This window comes from Sarcophilus harrisii, chromosome 1 (genome assembly GCF_902635505.1).
Source record: "Sarcophilus harrisii chromosome 1, mSarHar1.11, whole genome shotgun sequence".
Classification (NCBI taxonomy): Eukaryota; Metazoa; Chordata; class Mammalia; order Dasyuromorphia; family Dasyuridae; genus Sarcophilus; species Sarcophilus harrisii.
Window position 1 is genome coordinate 270,556,815 of NC_045426.1, and position 19,496 is coordinate 270,576,310.

Sequence of the window (19,496 nt, forward strand, 5' to 3'; positions counted from 1 at the left end):
TTTTCTGTCCCTGGGTTCTAAAATGCTCCTTGCAGCTGCCAACACTGCATGTGCTCCTAGCCAGTTACTGTCTCCAATGTCTTACAGACCCTCTTTGTCTTGCCTTTATAAGCTGCCCTAGGTTGGAAACATTAATTGTGACTTTTTCTTAGCTTTACCAATCAAAATTCAGACAGGTACTGTGGAGAAGAAATAGTGACAAGCTAGATTTAATTCCTTCCTCTCACTCTGCCTCTCACGACTTACTTTTAGTTGAAACTTACAGAAAATCCTCATAGATATCTCTTCATTAATCCTGTCTGTCAGACAACACTATAGTAAAACTAAACTAGATTTTTGGAATAAGATTTTCTAAGACATGTTGTCAAAAACAGAAATTTCCCACCATCAGGATACACAGATAAAAAATAAAATATTTACACACACACACACACACACACCCCTCCTTAGTTCTTGTACTTAAAAAAAAAACACATCTTTCAAGGAAAAATATTCACAATACCACTTCTTAAACATATACCTGTATTTCTTTTTCTGAAGCTGCCAGATCATAGTTTCAGACAACTCAGTGGCGTAGATTTCTTCAAAATGAGGGCTCATAATTTTAGTGACTTCTCCATCTCCAGCACCTAAATCAAGGAGTCTGTGCGTTTTCCAGTCTGGATTTATTTTAAGTAGTCTCTGAAACTGATCTGGTGAAAACACAAACATTGAGCCTCTTCCTAGCAACCTGAAATACAAAGATAAAAATGGAATATTCTGTGAAAATTGAATTTAAAAAATAATGAATAAATGACCTACTGACCCACCTGTGGAAGCTTTTTGGACTTATTTGTAATTTAGAAAATGTTAACAAAAAAGAATAAATTCTGAAGTGAATAAAAGAGAATACATGAGAGATTAAGGTAGATGCAATAGAATCTCAAAGACAAAGAAGGAAAGGTGGAAAGAATAAGAAATAAGTCTTAACTGTATAAAAATTCAAATCAATCACAAAATGGATAGTATACATTTAAGAAAAAAAAGCTAAACAGAATCAAAGGGAAAAACTTGATAAGATATTTATTGGTTATTGAATATATGTAAGACATTGTTCTAAGTTTTGGGTATATAAACAGTAAAACTCAACAGTAGTCCCTGGCCTCCAGGGAGTTAGTTCTACTGGGACGGAGCTGGGGGAAGGGTAATTAGGAGAGAGGAGGAGGGGAGAGAAATAGTATACACAAGTAAATATAAAATGTTCACAAAGATATTTCCTTAGATCAAGTAAGAATCTTAACTAACAGAAATGGGAAAGATCTTTTGTAAAAAGTGACTCTAGAACTGAATCTTGAATAAAAAAGAGATTAGAAGATGGGAAGCATTCCTGTCATGGGACAGTCTGGACTGAGGCATAGAGATGGGAAATAAAACAAGTGGGCCAGTCTAGATGGAACATAAAAGTACATGAGAAAAAAATGTGAAATGAGTATGGAAAGGTTGAACAGAGATAGATTATAAAAGGCCTCAAACACCAAAAGAAGATCACAGGATCATGCATTTTGTGCCAGAAGGGGCATTAGCAGTCATTCTGTCTCATTTTACAGATGAAAAAATGTGGGCCCAGAGAGGCATCCCCAAAGTCATACATTCAACAAATGACAGAAGTAGCATTTAAAACCAATGCCTCCAATTACAAATTAAGTGTTCCTTCTACTGTACTATAATATTGCATGTGATATTTTATCCTCACAGGAACAGTTATTGAAACTTTCTGAGCACAGCAGTGACATGATCTGAATAGTGTTTTAGAAACATCTATTTGGCATTTGTATGAATATTGGCTTAGGAAAAGGAAGAGCATGGATTGGAACCAAGAAGGCAGCATCGTGCAAGAAGAAAGCTGATATATATGAGAGATAATACATAAGTACAACTGGCAAAACTGAGGGTGAAGGGATGACTTCTTCGGCAGGAATGTGGACGACTAGAAAAAAATCTGATGACCTTGAGAAAAATAGGGAAATCAGGAAGAAAGGTAGGCTGAGGGAGAAAGTTAATAAATTCTCTTTGGAAAATAGAATAACAGAGCTCTTAGAATATATGGGATCTCACATGCTATCTACTTCATTTTATAAATGAGGAAACTGAGACCCAGGAAGGTTAAATGACTTTCTGAAAGTCAAATAAATATTAAAGGCAAGATCTGAAACTAAGTTTTCTGACTGCAGAGTCTGGATCATTTCCACTATTCTATTATAGTACCTCTCCATCAATACCAAGTATTTCAATTGAGATGTCCGAAGAGACATCCAAGTGAAGCAGGAACTGTATGTAGCAGGTAATGTGGACTAAAGCTGGATATACAGATGTGGGCATCACTCACACAGAAATGATAAGCAAATCAATGAGAGCAAATATAATCAGCCAGAGAGAAAAGAAATTATATTCTGGAACAGAGTTCTAACCCATGCAAAAAAGAATGGGACATGAATGATGATCCAGTAAAGAAGTAGCAAGAAGGTAGGAGGAGAACTAAGAAAAAAACATAAAATACAAAAATCTAGAGAGGAAAGAATACTAAAGAGAAGGAGCTAGTCTACAATGTCAAGGTCTAGAAAACAAAGCTAGAGAGAATAGGGAATGACGTAAAAAGATTTTATGCCATGGGTTAAGAAAGAAGGCAAAATCAACAGTCTCAATTTTCTCAATAAAGACGAATTCTATTCTGAGGAGGGGATGAGAAAGGTGGTGAGCTAGAAGGCTTGAAGAAAAAAGAGAAAGTTTGAAACTGTTTCTTCAGATATTATTATAAAGTCTATGCAATCAAAGAATTGTTGTGCAGAAGTGAAGATCCAGATGAAGTTAATAAATATACATATTTGGTAGCACCTGCTAGCAAGATTGTATAACTTCTTCAAGCAATATTTAGCAGCAAATGAGTGGGATAACCCAGGATTTAGGACTTGAGAAGACAACAATAACAATGTCTGAGAACAAAGGAATTCGGTATAGGGTTTAAGGCAGAAAGGATGGAGTTGTTGTCCAACAATGTTCAAGATCATGAATATTAGTTATTCTGGGTTACGGTGAAACCAACTTTTGGGTGGCCAAAGTGGAGGTTCAGGTCCCTTCTAGCTCTAAACATAAAATATGGAAATTGAGGCAGATGAAGAAAGTCAAAGTATTTGTAGGGACATCAACTTGTACAATAAAATCCCCAAATATGACAGGCAGGTCTCACGTGAAGATTTTAATCAAGTATTAAACTCTGAAAAAATGGAGTGACTTAAAGGCTTGTCTCAAAGATTGAGACAAGAAGTCCAAATGATTCATGTGGACAAATGGAGAAATTCTCAAAAAAGCAAAGACTGTTGAATGACATGGAACAATGGGGTCAGAAGCAGCAATGAAGAACAAAAGAAGTGTTTCTCCTCTTCCTGGCCCAGACCATCAAGAGTATAAGTACTGGTCAGTACCATTACACACTGTAAGGTCTCACTCAGTACTGGTGAAAAGGGCAGGGATCCAGTATCTTTCAGAAGAAACTGGGCATGAGACAAACACAATAATAATAGCTGATACTTTAAGCATGTACACAGATACGCAGACACAAAAGCAAAATGCATAAAGGTCTAGTATGAAAAAAGGAGTGTGTTAAACATAAGAGCATAATGGAAAAGAAAGCAAATAAATAAAGTCAGGAAAAAACTTTATTTTAGAGACCAAGAAGTAACAGCAAAGAGGTTCTCCCCTTAGCAAATGATGGCTAAATTACAAGAAGGAAAGACAGGAACTTGCTACCATAGTACAGAGGGAGTATTTATTGTTCTGGTTTGCAGGGTGATGCCCTATGATGATAGAGAGCAGATCACTTCAAATACGAGGAAACTTGAGAGGTTGGATGTAGGAAAGGAAATAAATTGTATTTCGGGTCAGTCCTGTTCATCAGATCCCCATATTTGACTAGCCTCACAGATAGTACCAGGACCTTTGTCTTACCTTAAGATAATTGGGTTGATGTCCAACCAAAAGATATCACAGAAGTGAATCAAACTTTTTTTCCCCCAAATTCCACCACTAAATTTGTTATACAACCCAAGAACAAGTTGCTATCTGCTTCCTTTCTTGAAATGTCCCCAACTGTTGTTTGATGGATATGTGCTTGGATCAATGCAATCATAAACCTTTTCATCTTTTGCAATTTTTGCCTCAGTTTTTTCATAAATCTTCCATACTAAACCATCCTTTGGTTTTTTTAATAATCCACAAATATCCAATGCATTATTTGAGCTGACAATTTATCCTACAGCACAATTGCTATGGAACCAGCCTATCTTCTTTTGCAGAAATACATGTCCCTAATGATATGCTTTATGTCACTTATAACATGCTATCATTGCTTTTATGCTACAAGTCTACTAAGCATACTACTATGCATCTTTCCAGTGTTCTTTGGGTCAGTTATGATTCTTCTGAGATCATGTCACATGATTCAGAGCTATATGTTATTTACAAGGAGAATAGTGATATTTTGATAACTGTTGTGGCAACAAGCAAGGTGGCATCATTGAAAGCACCGAACAATTTCCAACAAATGATCCAGTCCCATTTCTTCCTCAAGTTTAGGTCAAATTCATTGTTTATTTGCAGGATTCATCCATGATATACTTTTTGATGAATTAGCTGCATATTGCAATCTGGAAATACATTTTTGTTTATTCATTTTGTTTTTCCAGTATAGATGACTGAGTCTCTTTCCAATGATTGTGATTCTCATGGAGGAGACCCTGAAATGTTCCAGGACTCCATGCAACTAATCTATTGTTTTATTATAAAAGGAGCAGCTGGAGAATCTCACTCTATCAAGAAAAAAAAAATCTTTCTATTATTAGGAATCTGTGCAGGATCTCTTCCAGGATAATAGGAAACACTTTAGATGAAGGTATTTGTTTTATGTCTCAATTTATATTGATAGTTATTCATCTAACAAATTTATCTCCATGGTTACATTTGTCCTAGAGTCTCATATGATTTTAACATAAATAAGAGTTGTCTTATTTGAGGAATACCTATAACATCTTTAACCTCTTGAGGTAAATCTTTGGCTTCTTCCATGAACTAAGTCATATTTTCCAACATAATCTTTTGACATTCTCTGCTGTGCCCACTTTCATAATGGAGTCCTCAAAAATCAAGGTATATATGCTGATTTAGTTTGAAGGGTTTTACCAAGTTCTTTAAATATTATCTCTGTCTTCGAGCTTGGCAACAAGTGTTGGCACAAAAGTTATGATTACCTTCATAGTGAGCTGTTTACTAATGGCCATTATGAACACTGCATGACAACCAAGTGTCCCATGAAATTATATTTCTTGTGCTTCAATGCATGATGTAACTCTGGCTCCTTTATCCTCTTCTCCAACAAGAGCCCATGAATTGGTCTGATCCTCTGATTTAATTTATAAAGAAAATGTCAAGATGGATGTGGTTCAGTAGCTCTAGTAACTAAGTGATTGTTGAACAAAGATCACATAATGAATACCCAAGTGAAACTCTTTGAAAAAAATCTAAATTCTATTGAGATTTTTGGCACCCTCGCCCCTGTATGGGAAGGCCACTCCACTACTTTAATTCTGAAGTAAAGGAGGAATTGTACAGGACTGAGATTTGTATTTTATTTGCTTTCTCAGTCATCATGACCAAAAAACCTCCCAAAACCCAAACATATCATCTAGTAGCTGACCTTCTGGTAATGAAGTAGTTAAAAAGGCTGGGTGAATGATGGTAATCTATTGCTGGGCCCACATTATCAAACATTCCTCACTTGTTTGGGCCCTTGCCAGAGTTTCACTGTCTGTACCAGTAAAGCACCTGGTCACTTCTTTCATTTTATAGAACTCAAGGTCACTGCCACAACTCAATGAGGCTGAATTCAACTTAGGCATAGATTTTCTATGGAGGATTAATACCATGCTTAAACACACAAAAAAGATAGCATATAAATTAATTAGCAGAATCAAAGCGAAAAAGGATCAAATTTTTCATGAATGGAGATTTTTTTTTTAAATGTATTTTTCCTGATGTTTTTGTTTTTTGAGAACCAAAAGCACTATCTGGCTAGCCTATGGTTTACTCAGTCCCATATTCTCTTTCTGATGTGAAAACAATAAAGAACAAGACAGGTAGCAGAAAAGGATGGTTATCTTTTGAATTTAATTACAAAGATGCAACTTCTACTTCCAACTAGTTGATGACTCAATAATAAATAGTTGATCTTTATTCCAATATCTAAACACCCTTTAAAATGACAAATTCTCTTGATAAACTTTTGCCACAATTTAAGATTTTAAAAAACAACAAATTGGTTTCCTGGTCTCTTTTACAGGAAAGTAATTTTCTTCTTCCTTGTAATATCTCCTCACATATTTAAAGACTAAATTATTCTTTTTTTTTTTTTAAGTGTTCTTTTTTGCTGACATCATCAATGTCTGTAAAATACTTGCTGGACTTCTAGAAGGTGAAGTTAAATCTTTAGGGAAAGCAAATCCTAGAGGGAAATCTTAGTAGTATGTAAGATCTTCCAAAATCGAATTATCTTTAACTGAGGGACCAATAACTAAAGCAAGTGATTTTTATAAAAGGATTATATCAAATATCCAAAGGATCAGGGAAATCTAAGGAATCTCTCGATACACTTCCTCACTTCCTTAAAACTAAGAAGGTTTTCCCACCTGTGCCATAGAGGTTCTGATTAAATTGCCAGAACTGGCTTTCAAAAGAAAGAAAAATCAACATAGGACAGAAGTCTTACAGAGTACACACTAAGAAAAGGTTAATTTAAAAGAGAAACTTTTATGATCTAGTCATTACTGAGGCTATATAAACCTCAGGCAATCCATTAGAAACAAAGAATAAAATCAAGTAAAGGAACCTGAGAAATGAGTTAGGGTACCTGGGGCCATGTTCAAGAATCAGATGATAAGCTGGCAAAATAAATGTGAACCATGACAGCTTGTGTGTAAGATTTTAGTAGCAAAGTATATGGGAGCTGGTACCACCACAGGTAGTTTTAGTAGCAAAGTATATGGAGCTGGTACTACCACAGGTAGTGACTCACACAGTACTTTTCAGCATTAAAAAATCATTTTTCTTTTCTTGGCTTTCCAATTTTGAGAGTTATGACTACATGTGAAAATTGAGTCAAGAAAGGACAAGAAAAAAAACTACTGAGGCTTTTTCAAGATTAACAAAATTGAAAGGCTATAGAATAAGAATCTATAAAACTGTGGCTGAACTTGGGCCAGTTTCAGAGAAAGAGAGAATTCATTTCTTTAAAGTGACTATCATTAAAAAAAAAAAAAAAAATGATCTTCAACTGATCATTTAGATTCCAGAATTCTTCAATATCTCACTGAAGTTCAAAAGTCAAGGTAAAAATGATCCTTTTTTCTATTCTACTTCAGCCTGTCGTAGAAATGCCTGTACTGGAGAGACTACATATGTTGGTGATTATTGCCACTAGAATAAGTGATGATCAGATGAAGATATCAATATAAATATAAAAAAGGATTGGGGTATTTGTATCTACTACTTGCCAATGCAAGAGCATAACCACCACTAGATTCTGATTAGTTAATTAATAGAAACTAATTTTTTTCAACATTAAGGAAAAAGTACCGTCATTTCACTTACCCATTGATTGATGTTCTAGACATAAACAGGCTAAAAACAGATGACACAAAAGAGTGATACAGTTGAATAAACAGCCAGCCCGATTTCTCAATGCTGTTGTTTAAGAAGATCTGTGTTCCTTGATCTAGGTAACTCTGGACAAAGATAGGCTGAAGTGATTCACATAATTGCTCTCTGTTGCACACATACCACTAAAGAGAAAAGAGAAAGAAATAGACATCAGAGGTGTCATCTAAAAAGAGTAACAATAAAAAAACAAAACCAGCAGAGGAATGAAAACCAGACTTAAATTTAAGAGTCTAAATATTACAATATGTAATCATGAGCATTTTAAAAAACGATATTATAAAACATCACCAACTCTTTTACATGCTACTGTTATTAATCCTGTTTTTCAGATGGAAAACAAGAAATTTGTCCAAGACTACCAAACAAGTCTGTAGCAGAAAAATGAATACAATTCAGATTAAAATGTATTTTTTCTTACTGGTTAAATAAACATGTCCAAAAAATTCTCAAAAAATGCTTCACAAATAGACTATTCCTCATTCTTACAGAAGGAAAAACAAAATTAAACCACAGAAAGGTTAAGGATTTAGTCAAAATCACTAAGTCAGTCAATGGCAAACCAGGGAATGACATTATAAGAATATGATTTCCAAGCATAATTCTTAACTAGTGAAATATTCCTCTGTTCTAATGGGTTCACAAATTTTAAATGCCAGTTAAAAACAATATAATGCTTTCAATTTTGACTTGTTATTTACCTTTTTTTTTCTCATTTATAAGATTGAACCTATTTAAAAGTCTGACAATCGAATTAATAGACTCACCCATGAAACTAGGACACAGTAATCTAATTGTAAGGATTAATGTTGCTTAATTCATTTTTTGTTTAAGAAAATAGTAGTTTTTTCTCATTTCATTTCCTTTCAAATCATTTTCTTTCAAAAAAGTAACTAGTAACCACCTTCTCCACAAAAAGTATGACCAAATTTCTCATAAATTTTGTAAGTTTTGTTTTCTGTCTCTACAAAAGGTATTGTAATCACTTGCACAACCAGTGGAGCAATTTTACTGTCACGTTAACCTTGCTAAATACATAGAGTAACTTTTATTCCCAACATAGATATTTTAAAAATATGCAGAACCAGCAGTTTCACAGCACAATTCAGACAAGTATCTGACAGCAAGGATTAGTTATTCCTTCTTGTTTAGAGAACCTTAAGCAGGCTCTAAAAGAAGATAAGACTTCTTTTAAAAACTAGATATAGTGTTTAATTTAGGCTGTGAAATGTATTAGAAATAATTTCGCATTTGAGAGAGACCTAGGTTCATAGCCCACTTCCATAATGTCTCATTTTGTGATTATAAGGAAGTTACTTATCTTTCTTAAACTCAGCTTCCTCATCTATAAAATGATACCCCGAGTACCTACCTCAAAAGGTTATTTTGAAAATCAAACTGAATAATATAGATAAAGTGCTTCATAAACCTTTAAGCACAATATAAATATCAGTTATTATTACCAAAACAGTTCGTAAGGATAGTGCATTAAAACAATTCTTTACCCCAAAATTCTGAACGATTTTTACATTGAATTCATACCCTTGTAAGCAATTTTTCCATTATTTTTACTTACTATGTACTAAACATTTTCTTGCTCATTCAGCAGTTTCTAATTCTCAATATAGTTCACATTATAATATAGTCTTGTGCTTATTACAGATCTTTTTATTGTATTCGTTTTCTTACTTCATCTTCTGAACCCTCTAAAATGCACACAACTTTAATCTTGACCTAATTTACATTCTCTAAAAAGATTGATGGGAAGATAAGAGTAGTTTATAAGATTTGCTATAAGAAGTATTTCCTCATAGCATATAATTGAGTACATTCTATTAATACAGAAATGAAACTGAATATTTAAGAGAAGTAAAGGAGCAGAAAAACAAACTGTTAAAGGGACAACAGTGATTCAAAAGATGGACTCTAGATTTCCTGAACCATCATGAATTGGCCCCATTTATTGTATATGTTTTCGGATGTTGGTGTTACTCAACTGCAACTTATTCAACTCATTAAAATTAACATTAACAAAACCAAGTCAGTCTTTCTTGTCTGACTGAACAATGTTTTGAAAAGAATGCTTCAAAATGAATTAGGGAAATGGCAGAAAAAGGAATGGAACAAGAGAAAGAAAATTCTCTCACTGAAAACAAAGATTTAAACCCATGTCCTTCATAGTCCAATGCTAATATGTGTGCTCTAAATTGCAGAAGATCTAGCATATAGGACTCAAAGCAGAGACCCCTGTCAAAAAAAAAAAAAAAAAAAAGTCCAAAAAGAGAAGACTTGTAAATTAAAAAAATAAATAAATAAAGCCCAAATCTAAATATCTGTGGCAGTTTTCTTTTTTCCAGGGCTTCTTTAAAGTAGTCCATGTTCTTCAACATTATAATATTTTTGATATTTCTTTACAAAATGCTTAAAGAAGTATGCACACTAGGTATCATTAAGTTGTCTGGTTCAGAAATTGAGCACAGTATAATAATAATAATAAAAAAAGAAATATCTTAGTTAAAATGGTTGTTTAGATGTGAAAAGGTAGATCAATGTATAGATCAATATTACTTTTGCAAAGACTCCTTTTAAGATATCAATTATTCTTACTTCCAAATGGTATTTGCTAAAACATCTACCTATGAAAAGCTAGGCTAAGTTCTTTAAAATACAAGTATAAAGAGCCAATCTTTACCTTCAGGAGGCTAACATTCCAGAAGATGATGCTGGCATAAAATTACTGAAGACGAATATACCCTTACAAAAGAAAACCAAAATACAGAGGTAACAGGTTGCTGGCCAGAACAATCAATCAGATGGGCCAATTCGTATAGTTACTCTTTTCTCCTATGCTGAGGTTCTGATTAGAGCAAAAACACCAAAACTTCCCACAGCAATTTGGCCCTTTCTCTTCCAGTTACACCCTGGCCCAGCCCTGCCTGGGAAAAGAGCTGCAATGAGATCACAGTACTGGTTGGCATATCATCAGGGCTTTACTTGAATAATATAGGTGATGCATATTTAGGTATATTCCTCCTCAAAGGCTATATAAACTCAAGAGCACCCAAGAAGAAAAACAAAATATTTTATATGTATGATTTTTTCCACCTGGAAATCTTTCATCAATCCTCCATTGCTAGATTGACTGACTCCTCAGCCAGAGATCCGAAAGAATGTGAAAAAAGAACTTAATAATGCCTTTTAAGATGCATCAAAATTTTCCACAATTGCTGTCAGAACTGACATTGTAATTTTAAGAAAGTGATTTCTTAAGAGCAAACTTTAAATCAAACCAGCTATTTCTCATTTTAGCTGATGTCCAGAATAAAAAAAGGATTTCAATCAATTAACAAGTATTTCTTACTGTTAGACATATGGTTGTGATGTGGGTGATGTAGACACCAGATGATGGTTGGCACCAAAAGTTGGGAGAGTTCAGTTATGTGAACAATTCACAATGACTATTCTCTTAGGTAAAAGGTAGATTTATTTAGGGAAGAGGTTGCAGACAAAATGAAAGGACACAATAGACAGGGGAACAGTAAATATGAAACAGAGTGGGCAGCATATCTCAGTGAGTTCCACTATCCAGTAGAAAGGGAGTGCTCCACGAGGTTGGGGCATATCCTTAGCTGGCAGGCTAAATCCTGAAAGGGACTTAAATACTCTAAAAGAGTTAGTTAACTATAAAGAGGAGAAGTGAGGTAAAGAAGCATAGTGGAGTTAGGAGAGATACCACATGGCATGGGGAAGGGGTAAGGAGAAAAACACACCAAGGCAGAGTGCCTTGTCAGACTGTCCCAAAGGAAGGCAGCAGCCATGGGATGGCCCATAAGTAGATTTTATAGGGAAAATTTAACCTTAGGGACATGACTGGGATTTCTGACAGGGCATTGGCAAAGTGAGACTGCTCAAGACCTCTAAATAGGGTGGGTCTCAGGGTTTGACATAACTTGGATTTCAGACAGGAGGATCTTCTCAGACATTGGGACCTTGGAGCTAAATAGATTTCTATCAGTGACTTCTCCCTTCTCAGGGATTAATTCTTTAGTTTCTCTCTGTCCTACACACCATTCAAGATCTCATCAGTTAGATGTTTACAGAGTTTTTCCCTACCACCTTGCAGCAAAACTACCAAAACCTTTAATGTGGATTGGAAATAACAAGACAAAAAGTATGGAATCAGAATGCTAAAGCTAGAAGAAAAAAGAAATAACTTAGCCCAAATCTTTCCTTTACAACTGAGGAAACTAAGGTGGAGGGCTTGCTTTAAGTTACATGATGAGTTGGCACACGAGTAAAAATAATCTATCGGGAGCAGTTAGGTGGCACAATGGATAGAGCACCAGCCCTGAAGTCAGGTGGACCTGAGTTCAAATCTGGTCTCAGACACTTAACAAGTCCTAGCCATATGATCCTGGGCAAGTCACTTAACCCCAATTGCCCGGGGGTGGGGGGGGGGGGGGGGGGGGAGAGAAGGGGAAGAGAATCTATCCACAAAATCTCTAGTAGGTCACTTCATGTGATCAATGAAACACTCCACTTACACCATTACCCCTATACTAGTTCCATAGTGCCCTGCATGTCTGTATACATTTTAACCATTCCTTGGAGAAGACGTGAAGAAGAGCTTTGTTTAATTGTGGCTTTGCTCCTTAATACCTGTGGGAATTTGGGGAAATGGTTTATCTGTTTGGTCTCAGTGTGTAACAAAGGTGTCAGACTAGATAATTTTAAGGTTCTTTTTAGTTTTAAACCACATTACCAAATTACCCTATGTACTCAAACTTCTCAACCATCTTTCTACTACCTGATTTTAATTGAAAAATGTCTCTTTCCTGAGGACAACATATTCTACACCTTGCATACTTCTCCATCTGAAACCATTCTTTTGTCCATTTTGTGTACGCAAAGGGCCAGGTGTAAGGGCACCTCTTTTAAATCGTTTATTCCTATACCAATAAACCTTGGTAATCCTTCCTCTTTTGTCATCCATTAAGAAACCTGTAACAGTGACACAAATAACTGAACCATGGTCTTCCTACCCTAGTGGTGTTAAACTCAAATAGAAAAGATGCTACTCATTACATGTACATTAGGATTTCTGTGAGCACCCTATTACCCACATATTATTATTGTCTATATTTTATTGTATGTCTGTTTACTTTGTAAAAATATTTCCCAATCACTTTTTAATCCAGAGTGCTGTGGACACTCAGGGAATGTTGCATAGCTCCTTCAATCCCACTCCCACCCCATCTCACTCTCCTCAGGCACCTTAAATGCTCTCAGTATTAAATGCTTACAGTATCTATCAACCTGATTATATTCAATTCCAGTTGTTTACTTTTTATAACCAACATCAGTTACACACTGACATCACTCCCTGATGTCATAGTCCTCCTCTAGAACAAAGTACAAACAACAAGCTCTGTAAAATCTGATCATTTCCAAGACTCACAACTTTGATAATTCTACTTTCTGATTATGACAATCTCAAAGTCTTAGTAAGTCACATTTATATAACATACATTCTCTCATTTTAACTTCACAAAATCCTGTCAGGCAAATGCTATTATCCCTATTTTACAAAAACGAAAATGTTTCAGGTGATATGTAAAACTAGGTCTCTTGTTTCTAAGTCCTGCATTCGATCTACATCATATTATCCTTTCACCTCTCCCAGTCTCTCACTCACACTAAGTCTGTTCTTCGTTCTTACTCTAGTCCCTCTATCCAACCATATTCTCCCATGGTGAATCCATTTATCTCCATACTTAGCCTTGGCCACCTGTCACTCTCTGTTATGTTTCCCTGGTATATAGCTGAAAATTCCTCTCTTGAGTACTACCACCTTCTACTAGTCCTGACTTAAGAATTTTTTTATATGAATTAGCCCTACTAGCCAAATGCTCTTCCACTGCTCCAGGGCTAACTGGAGAAAATCAGGAAACTAAGCTTTCAAACACTAAAAACATATGATACATTAACTAGTCACTTCCTTTTGTTCAATAATTCTAATATCATTATTAAGTTCCTAACTCATTCTCTTTGGCAAACCTTTTCTTCTCTCTTCTAGTCTCTAACTATTCATGGTACCCTACATTTACATCAGATGACTAAGCCTTCTATTTCTCTGAGATTAAGATCCTAATTGAGTACCCTCAGTTTACCTTCTCTATTCCTCAAAACTTCTTAACATTGCCATCCACTCATTTTTCCCTTCCCCCTTAAATAAAAGTGGGACATTCTTCATTAAGACATGATCACTGCATACTTGATTCCATTCCTTCCTACATCCTTTAAGAGTTTGCTTAAACAGCTAGCACCTCTCTTTCATATTATCTTCATTCTTTTCTTTATCCTCCCTCTTTATTCATTCGATTTCTCCCTACATTATAAGTGCTTGGAATTAGTGAGAATATAATTTGAAACATTCCTTAATCATCAATTATAAAGCAGAGACTAAGGAGAAAAAAAGCTGATCCAATTATAATTTTAGAACATCAAAATATCCCATGTGTAGAGGTTTGGTTATTTTCATCACCTTAATGAATGAATGCTGGATTTATTTGCCTACACATAATACCTAAGGTCTCTCCAAGATCAAGAAAAAAAAAAAAAAAAAAAAAAAGACTTTGCTAGACCCTATTCAATTTAGTTATATACCCCAACTCTCTCCTCCCCTTTGCTACTAAACAAACTCATATGCAGCTTTCTGGGAGTGCAGAAAATTCAATAAGCATCTATTACGTCCTTGTGCTAGACACTATAAATTAAAGGGGACACAGAGAACAGTTCTTGCTCTCAAAGAGCTTACATGTACAAGAAAATTAAATACAAAACATACAAAGTAATTTTTTAGGTAAAAGCACATGTCATATATGAAGGCAATTAGTTAACACAACAAGGGTTTCAAAGAGTAGAATGGAAGGGAACAAGGTAGAGCGAGTTAGGGAAATAGTAGGTCTGACATGGATGATATCAGCAAATGCTGCATGACCACGAGGTAAAGGAGCTTCAGTTTAGACAGTTAATAACTCATAATCACAAGGATACTGAGGGCTGCCATCCAAAAGGAGTAGATTGTCACAACTGTCATGCTCTTCCAATAAAGGTACAGCAAATTTGAGGTACTGACTTTTCAATCACCAGTCAGATCAGTTTTGCTTCAAGATTGCTAGACTTCTATATCTCCTCTCTCTCTTCAAAAGAAGTGCTCTCTCATTTTGAACTTCCGAGGGCATCTGAACTACCAAGGGGAATGAAGTCCTATGGATATGCCCCTTACTTATCTATCATTTGTCACCTATCTTTTGTAGCTTGAAATCTGAATCTTGGGTCCCACTGTTGCTCCTCCCTCCATCTTATTGTGAATTTATATTTTTTACCCCGCTTTTATTCTGATACTATATTCTTCATCTGGTTTATCCCTATCGATTAAATGTCTGGTCATAAATGGCCCCAGATACATAACAACAGACTTTCTGTCCTCCATTTCCCATCTTTCACTTTACCCTAACCAATCCAACCTTCATGTCACTGCTAAGGAAAAAAATACATAAAAGTTTTTTAAACTCATAAATCTGGTCACATCTTCACACGTCAGCAGCTCTCCATTGCTTACCAAATACAGTTCAAATTCTTTTGTCTGATATTTAAGATCCATCATAATCTGTAACTACCTTGCCTTTTCAGTTTTGTCATGTTATTCCCATCTACATACTCACAATTATAATCAAAATTACATATTCTTTGTCCTTTGAACACATATTATGCTTGAGCGTCCAAGTCTTTGATAACATTGTTTTGATGTCCTCCCTTGTTTTTTTCTGCTAAATTCCTACCTATCTTTTAAAACCCAAGTCATATGATGCTATCCTACCATGAAATTTTCCCTAATTCCTCCCCCTACTAATGTCCTTCTCCCTCAAACTTCATATAATCTTTTTTATTATACATCTCTTAACATACTTATAATATTTATATTTGTCTTATCCCTCCATTAAAAATATTTATATTTGTCTTATCCCTCCATTAAGTAGTAAGCTCCTTGAAGATAGGAACTATGTCTGTCTTAAACTTTTATATATAGTTTTCTCCTGCTCCTGCAGGTGATCTGATAAATAAAACTATCATCTTCATAAGGGGTAATGCCATTTTCTCCCTCTTCCTTTCTGTAAAACTGTGTTGACACAGGATAAGGAAAAGAACTGATGCAATTAAAAATGATACTCCAATTTGTTTCCTGAAGAACCTCAACAAGTCATCAAATATGATTCTTAAAGAGTTTTCTTTCACTAGAGAAAAGATTGATCATATTGGTAGGGGGATCAGTAAAGCTCTAAAACATCAAAGTGAAATTTTTTTTTTAAATTATTAAACAAATAACAGCAAAATCCCAAATACAAGACTTTTGCAGAGGAATATTCTAGTTCCTACATTCTCCTAACAGCCTAAAAATTTCAACAGGAGTTTTTATACTAATACATAACACAAGTGTCCATGCAAGGCCTCCTGACAATATATAGGTAGGATTTTATTAAACAAAGTCAACATGCTCCAATGGACCCTCAGATACCTGTGTTTCTTTGGGTTATCCTTGGTCCACATACTAAAGATTTAGATCACTTAAATCAAAAGGAAGAGTCCTGAACTGCAAGAGCACTAGTAGGAGAAACAAGCCAAAGGAAGAAGGAAACTTTTAATTAGTGCTATAAGTTGAGCACTGCTCAGGATTTGGAGTCAGAAGGATACCTGGGATTCCCAGGTTTGAATCCCATCTGAGTTCCTTACTCTATAAACCCCAATGTAAAATGGGAATAACTTCCATCTCTGCAAACTTTAAAATGATCCACTAAGATTAGAAGAAATTATTACTGTGAACCTTCAGTAAAAATGGTTATTGACTGAGAATCACTGATGTATTGCATTTTCTCTACTTCTAGATTCCTTGTCTAAAATGGCAGTTCAAGCAATGTTAAACCTTAAACCTGTGGGTTCAGAAACACCTGCAGATTTCATACCACTCCTATCTTTTTACTTATGAGTGGTTTACTATATATAGAAATTCTAGAAAATTATGTTGTAAGTAATGTGGAAATATGATTAAATAGACTATACATATTGGATTGCTTGCTATCTTGGAGAATTGAGGGTAAGGTGTTAGAATCTTTACAAACTGTTAAGTCATTAGAATTGATGGAGACAATAATTATCTAATTTAGCATGGTTCAGTAAGATTAATCTGATCCTAGGAGATGTTATGGGCCAGAACTTGAAACAAGGTACTAAGTACAATTGATAGACAATAATGCTTGTGTTCACACCTTTAGAGAGCTCTTATAAGCAAGAAGTATTTAAGTACTCATTGGAGTTCACACGATTGGGAGATTTCAGGGTTTAGTATGAGATATCTAAATTCACACCTCCCTTGAAGCTCTCAGGGCCAGAGAGCACTCTGGGAGAAACCCATAATCCCTCTCTCTCAGAAGAGATCCTATATAAGAAACAGATAGAGGCTCTCTTGGGGAGTTGAGCTGAAAACACTGAGAGAAGAGTTCAGCTGAATTAAATTGGAGAAGGGAGCATCAGTTCAGTTGAGGAGAAGCACTCTCTCGGAGGCACAACCAGATTCAGCACTCTGGGAGATTGAAAGCCAGAAGCCCTCTCTCAGAGACAAGAGAGATTCATTCCATTTGGAGGCTGAAGAAAGCAGAGGCAAAGGACAGAGCTCTTGGAACCAAGGAGAGAGAGAGCAGAAGTAGAAGCAAGGGACAATCTGCAAGAGCTCTTGGAACCAAGCAGAAAGAGAGGCCTCCAAGAAAACTAACCGGGCTATATTGGAGACAATAAAAGATCTGAACTTTTAGCACCTGGCATTTTGGGTGATTATTACTTTCAACTGAAACTAAGGCTGCCTCCAGAAAACCTCTCCAAGAAATCTACACCCAGAGAGAACCATTATTATTTTAAAGAATAAGAACCCCACAGTAAGGAAAAGAGAAAAATCTGGAACTCAAAATCTTAGAAAAGATGAAATGTTGATTTGGATACAGCCGTTCTGGAGAGCAATTTAGATCTATGCCCAAAGGGTTATCAAACTATGCATACCTTTTGATTCAGTGTTACTACTGGGTCTGTATCCCAAGAGATCATAAAAGAGAGAAAAGGACCCACATGTATAAAAAATGTTTGTAGCACCTCTTTTTGTGGTGACAAGGAACTGGATACAAATGTAATGGAATATTATTGTTCTATAAGAAATTATGAGCAGGCTGATTTCAGAAAAGCCTGGAGAGACTTACATATACTGATGCTGAGTGAAGTGAGCAAAACCAGAACAATCTTTGTACACACTAACAGCAATACTGTGCAATGATCAATCATGGTAGATTAACTATGCTAAACTTGGGATAGAAAATGTCAGCTGCATCCAGAGAAAGAACTATGGAGACTGAATGTGGACCAAAGCATACAATTTTCATCTTTTTTTTTTTTTTTTTTTGGAGTTTTTTCCTTTTGTTCTAATTTTTCTTTCACAACATGAATAATATGAAAATGTTTATACATGTATAATCTAATCAGATTGCCTGCTGTGTTGGGGATAGAAGGAAGGGAAGAAGACAAAAATTTGGAACTCAAAATCTTACAAAAATGAATGTTTAAAACTATTGTTACATGTAATTGGAAAAAATAAAATACTATTATGCGTGGAAAAAAAAGAAAATTATAATGTTGGAAGTATACAATATGTTATTTCATCAAGTGTTATTTCTTACACCTTCATGTACTATCATTAACAGAATTACAGAGTTGAAAGTGTCCTTAAATCTGACCAAGAAAACACCTTCTACTACATTAAGGGTGGGGAAAGTCCAGCCCAGGAAATCATCTGCTAAGGTAACCACAGGATAATGAGCTGAAAGCCAGGTACAAGTGATGTGAATTCTGAAATGAATTTATTTTCTTTCCCTTATCAGGAAAAAGCCCATGAGGCTATTTATCAGCCATAACCAATTCCCAGACTATTCTGTATGTTTAGTGTGATATAAGGATGGAATTCTTTATCATTCTCCAAAGTCATTCCTTCCAAACTGAGCATCTTCAAACAACTTTTGGGATCTTGATTAGCCCTTGATCTCTCCCTCAAAGGTACCAAACTCCTCCATAGTTTCTCCCTTTACTGCACAGATCTTGCCTCTGCTTCTCTGAGACCTTAAAAGCTGTGTAGCCTGAAATGTAAGCTGTTCATTCATTTATGACTGTGATGTAATTGCTTGAGACCATGAAGCTGTTTTCACATAAATAAAATAGCACCCCTTTGTACTATGATAAATGCCTGACTTTATTTCTTTGGGTTGACTGAACTGTAACCAAATCTCTATTACGCTATTTTTATAATATCCTTTACAATTATGCTCCCTCAAATCTATTGCTCTCCTGAATCTATTACTTATTACCACTCCTGCTGTTCATTTTACCTCTTCATTTTGTCTATAACTTAAATAAAGACACCTTTTGGCAAAGAGAAAGCCCTTGTAAACCTCCTATTTGAGTTCTATAAGATGATAATTTTTTATGGCCCATGAACGATGTTATATTCAGATGGCCCAAGGAAGAAAAAAGGTTCCCCATCCCTATTCTACATCTTCCCCAACAAGTGGTCATCTCTACATGCAAGCCTCCCTCCAGTGAAGAAAAACCTATTGCCTAATAGGACCCAATTTGCCTTTTAATTAGAGGATCTTCCTTACATG

The 19,496-nt window shown here is 35.3% G+C and overlaps 1 protein-coding gene across 5 annotated transcripts in view; it reads right to left on the bottom strand.

Annotated features, from left to right (window-relative positions):
- METTL9 (methyltransferase like 9) overlaps positions 1–19,496 on the bottom strand; it is a 74,184-nt gene that overhangs the window by 35,380 nt on the left and 19,308 nt on the right. For all 5 annotated transcript variants that reach the window (XM_012542774.2, XM_031941936.1, XM_031941931.1 and 2 more), the window contains 2 exons: positions 7,675–7,865; positions 521–730 (listed from right to left, as the gene is read on the bottom strand). In XM_012542774.2, the coding sequence (XP_012398228.1) occupies positions 521–730; positions 7,675–7,865 (401 nt within the window). The remainder of the gene's footprint in view (positions 1–520; positions 731–7,674; positions 7,866–19,496) is intronic.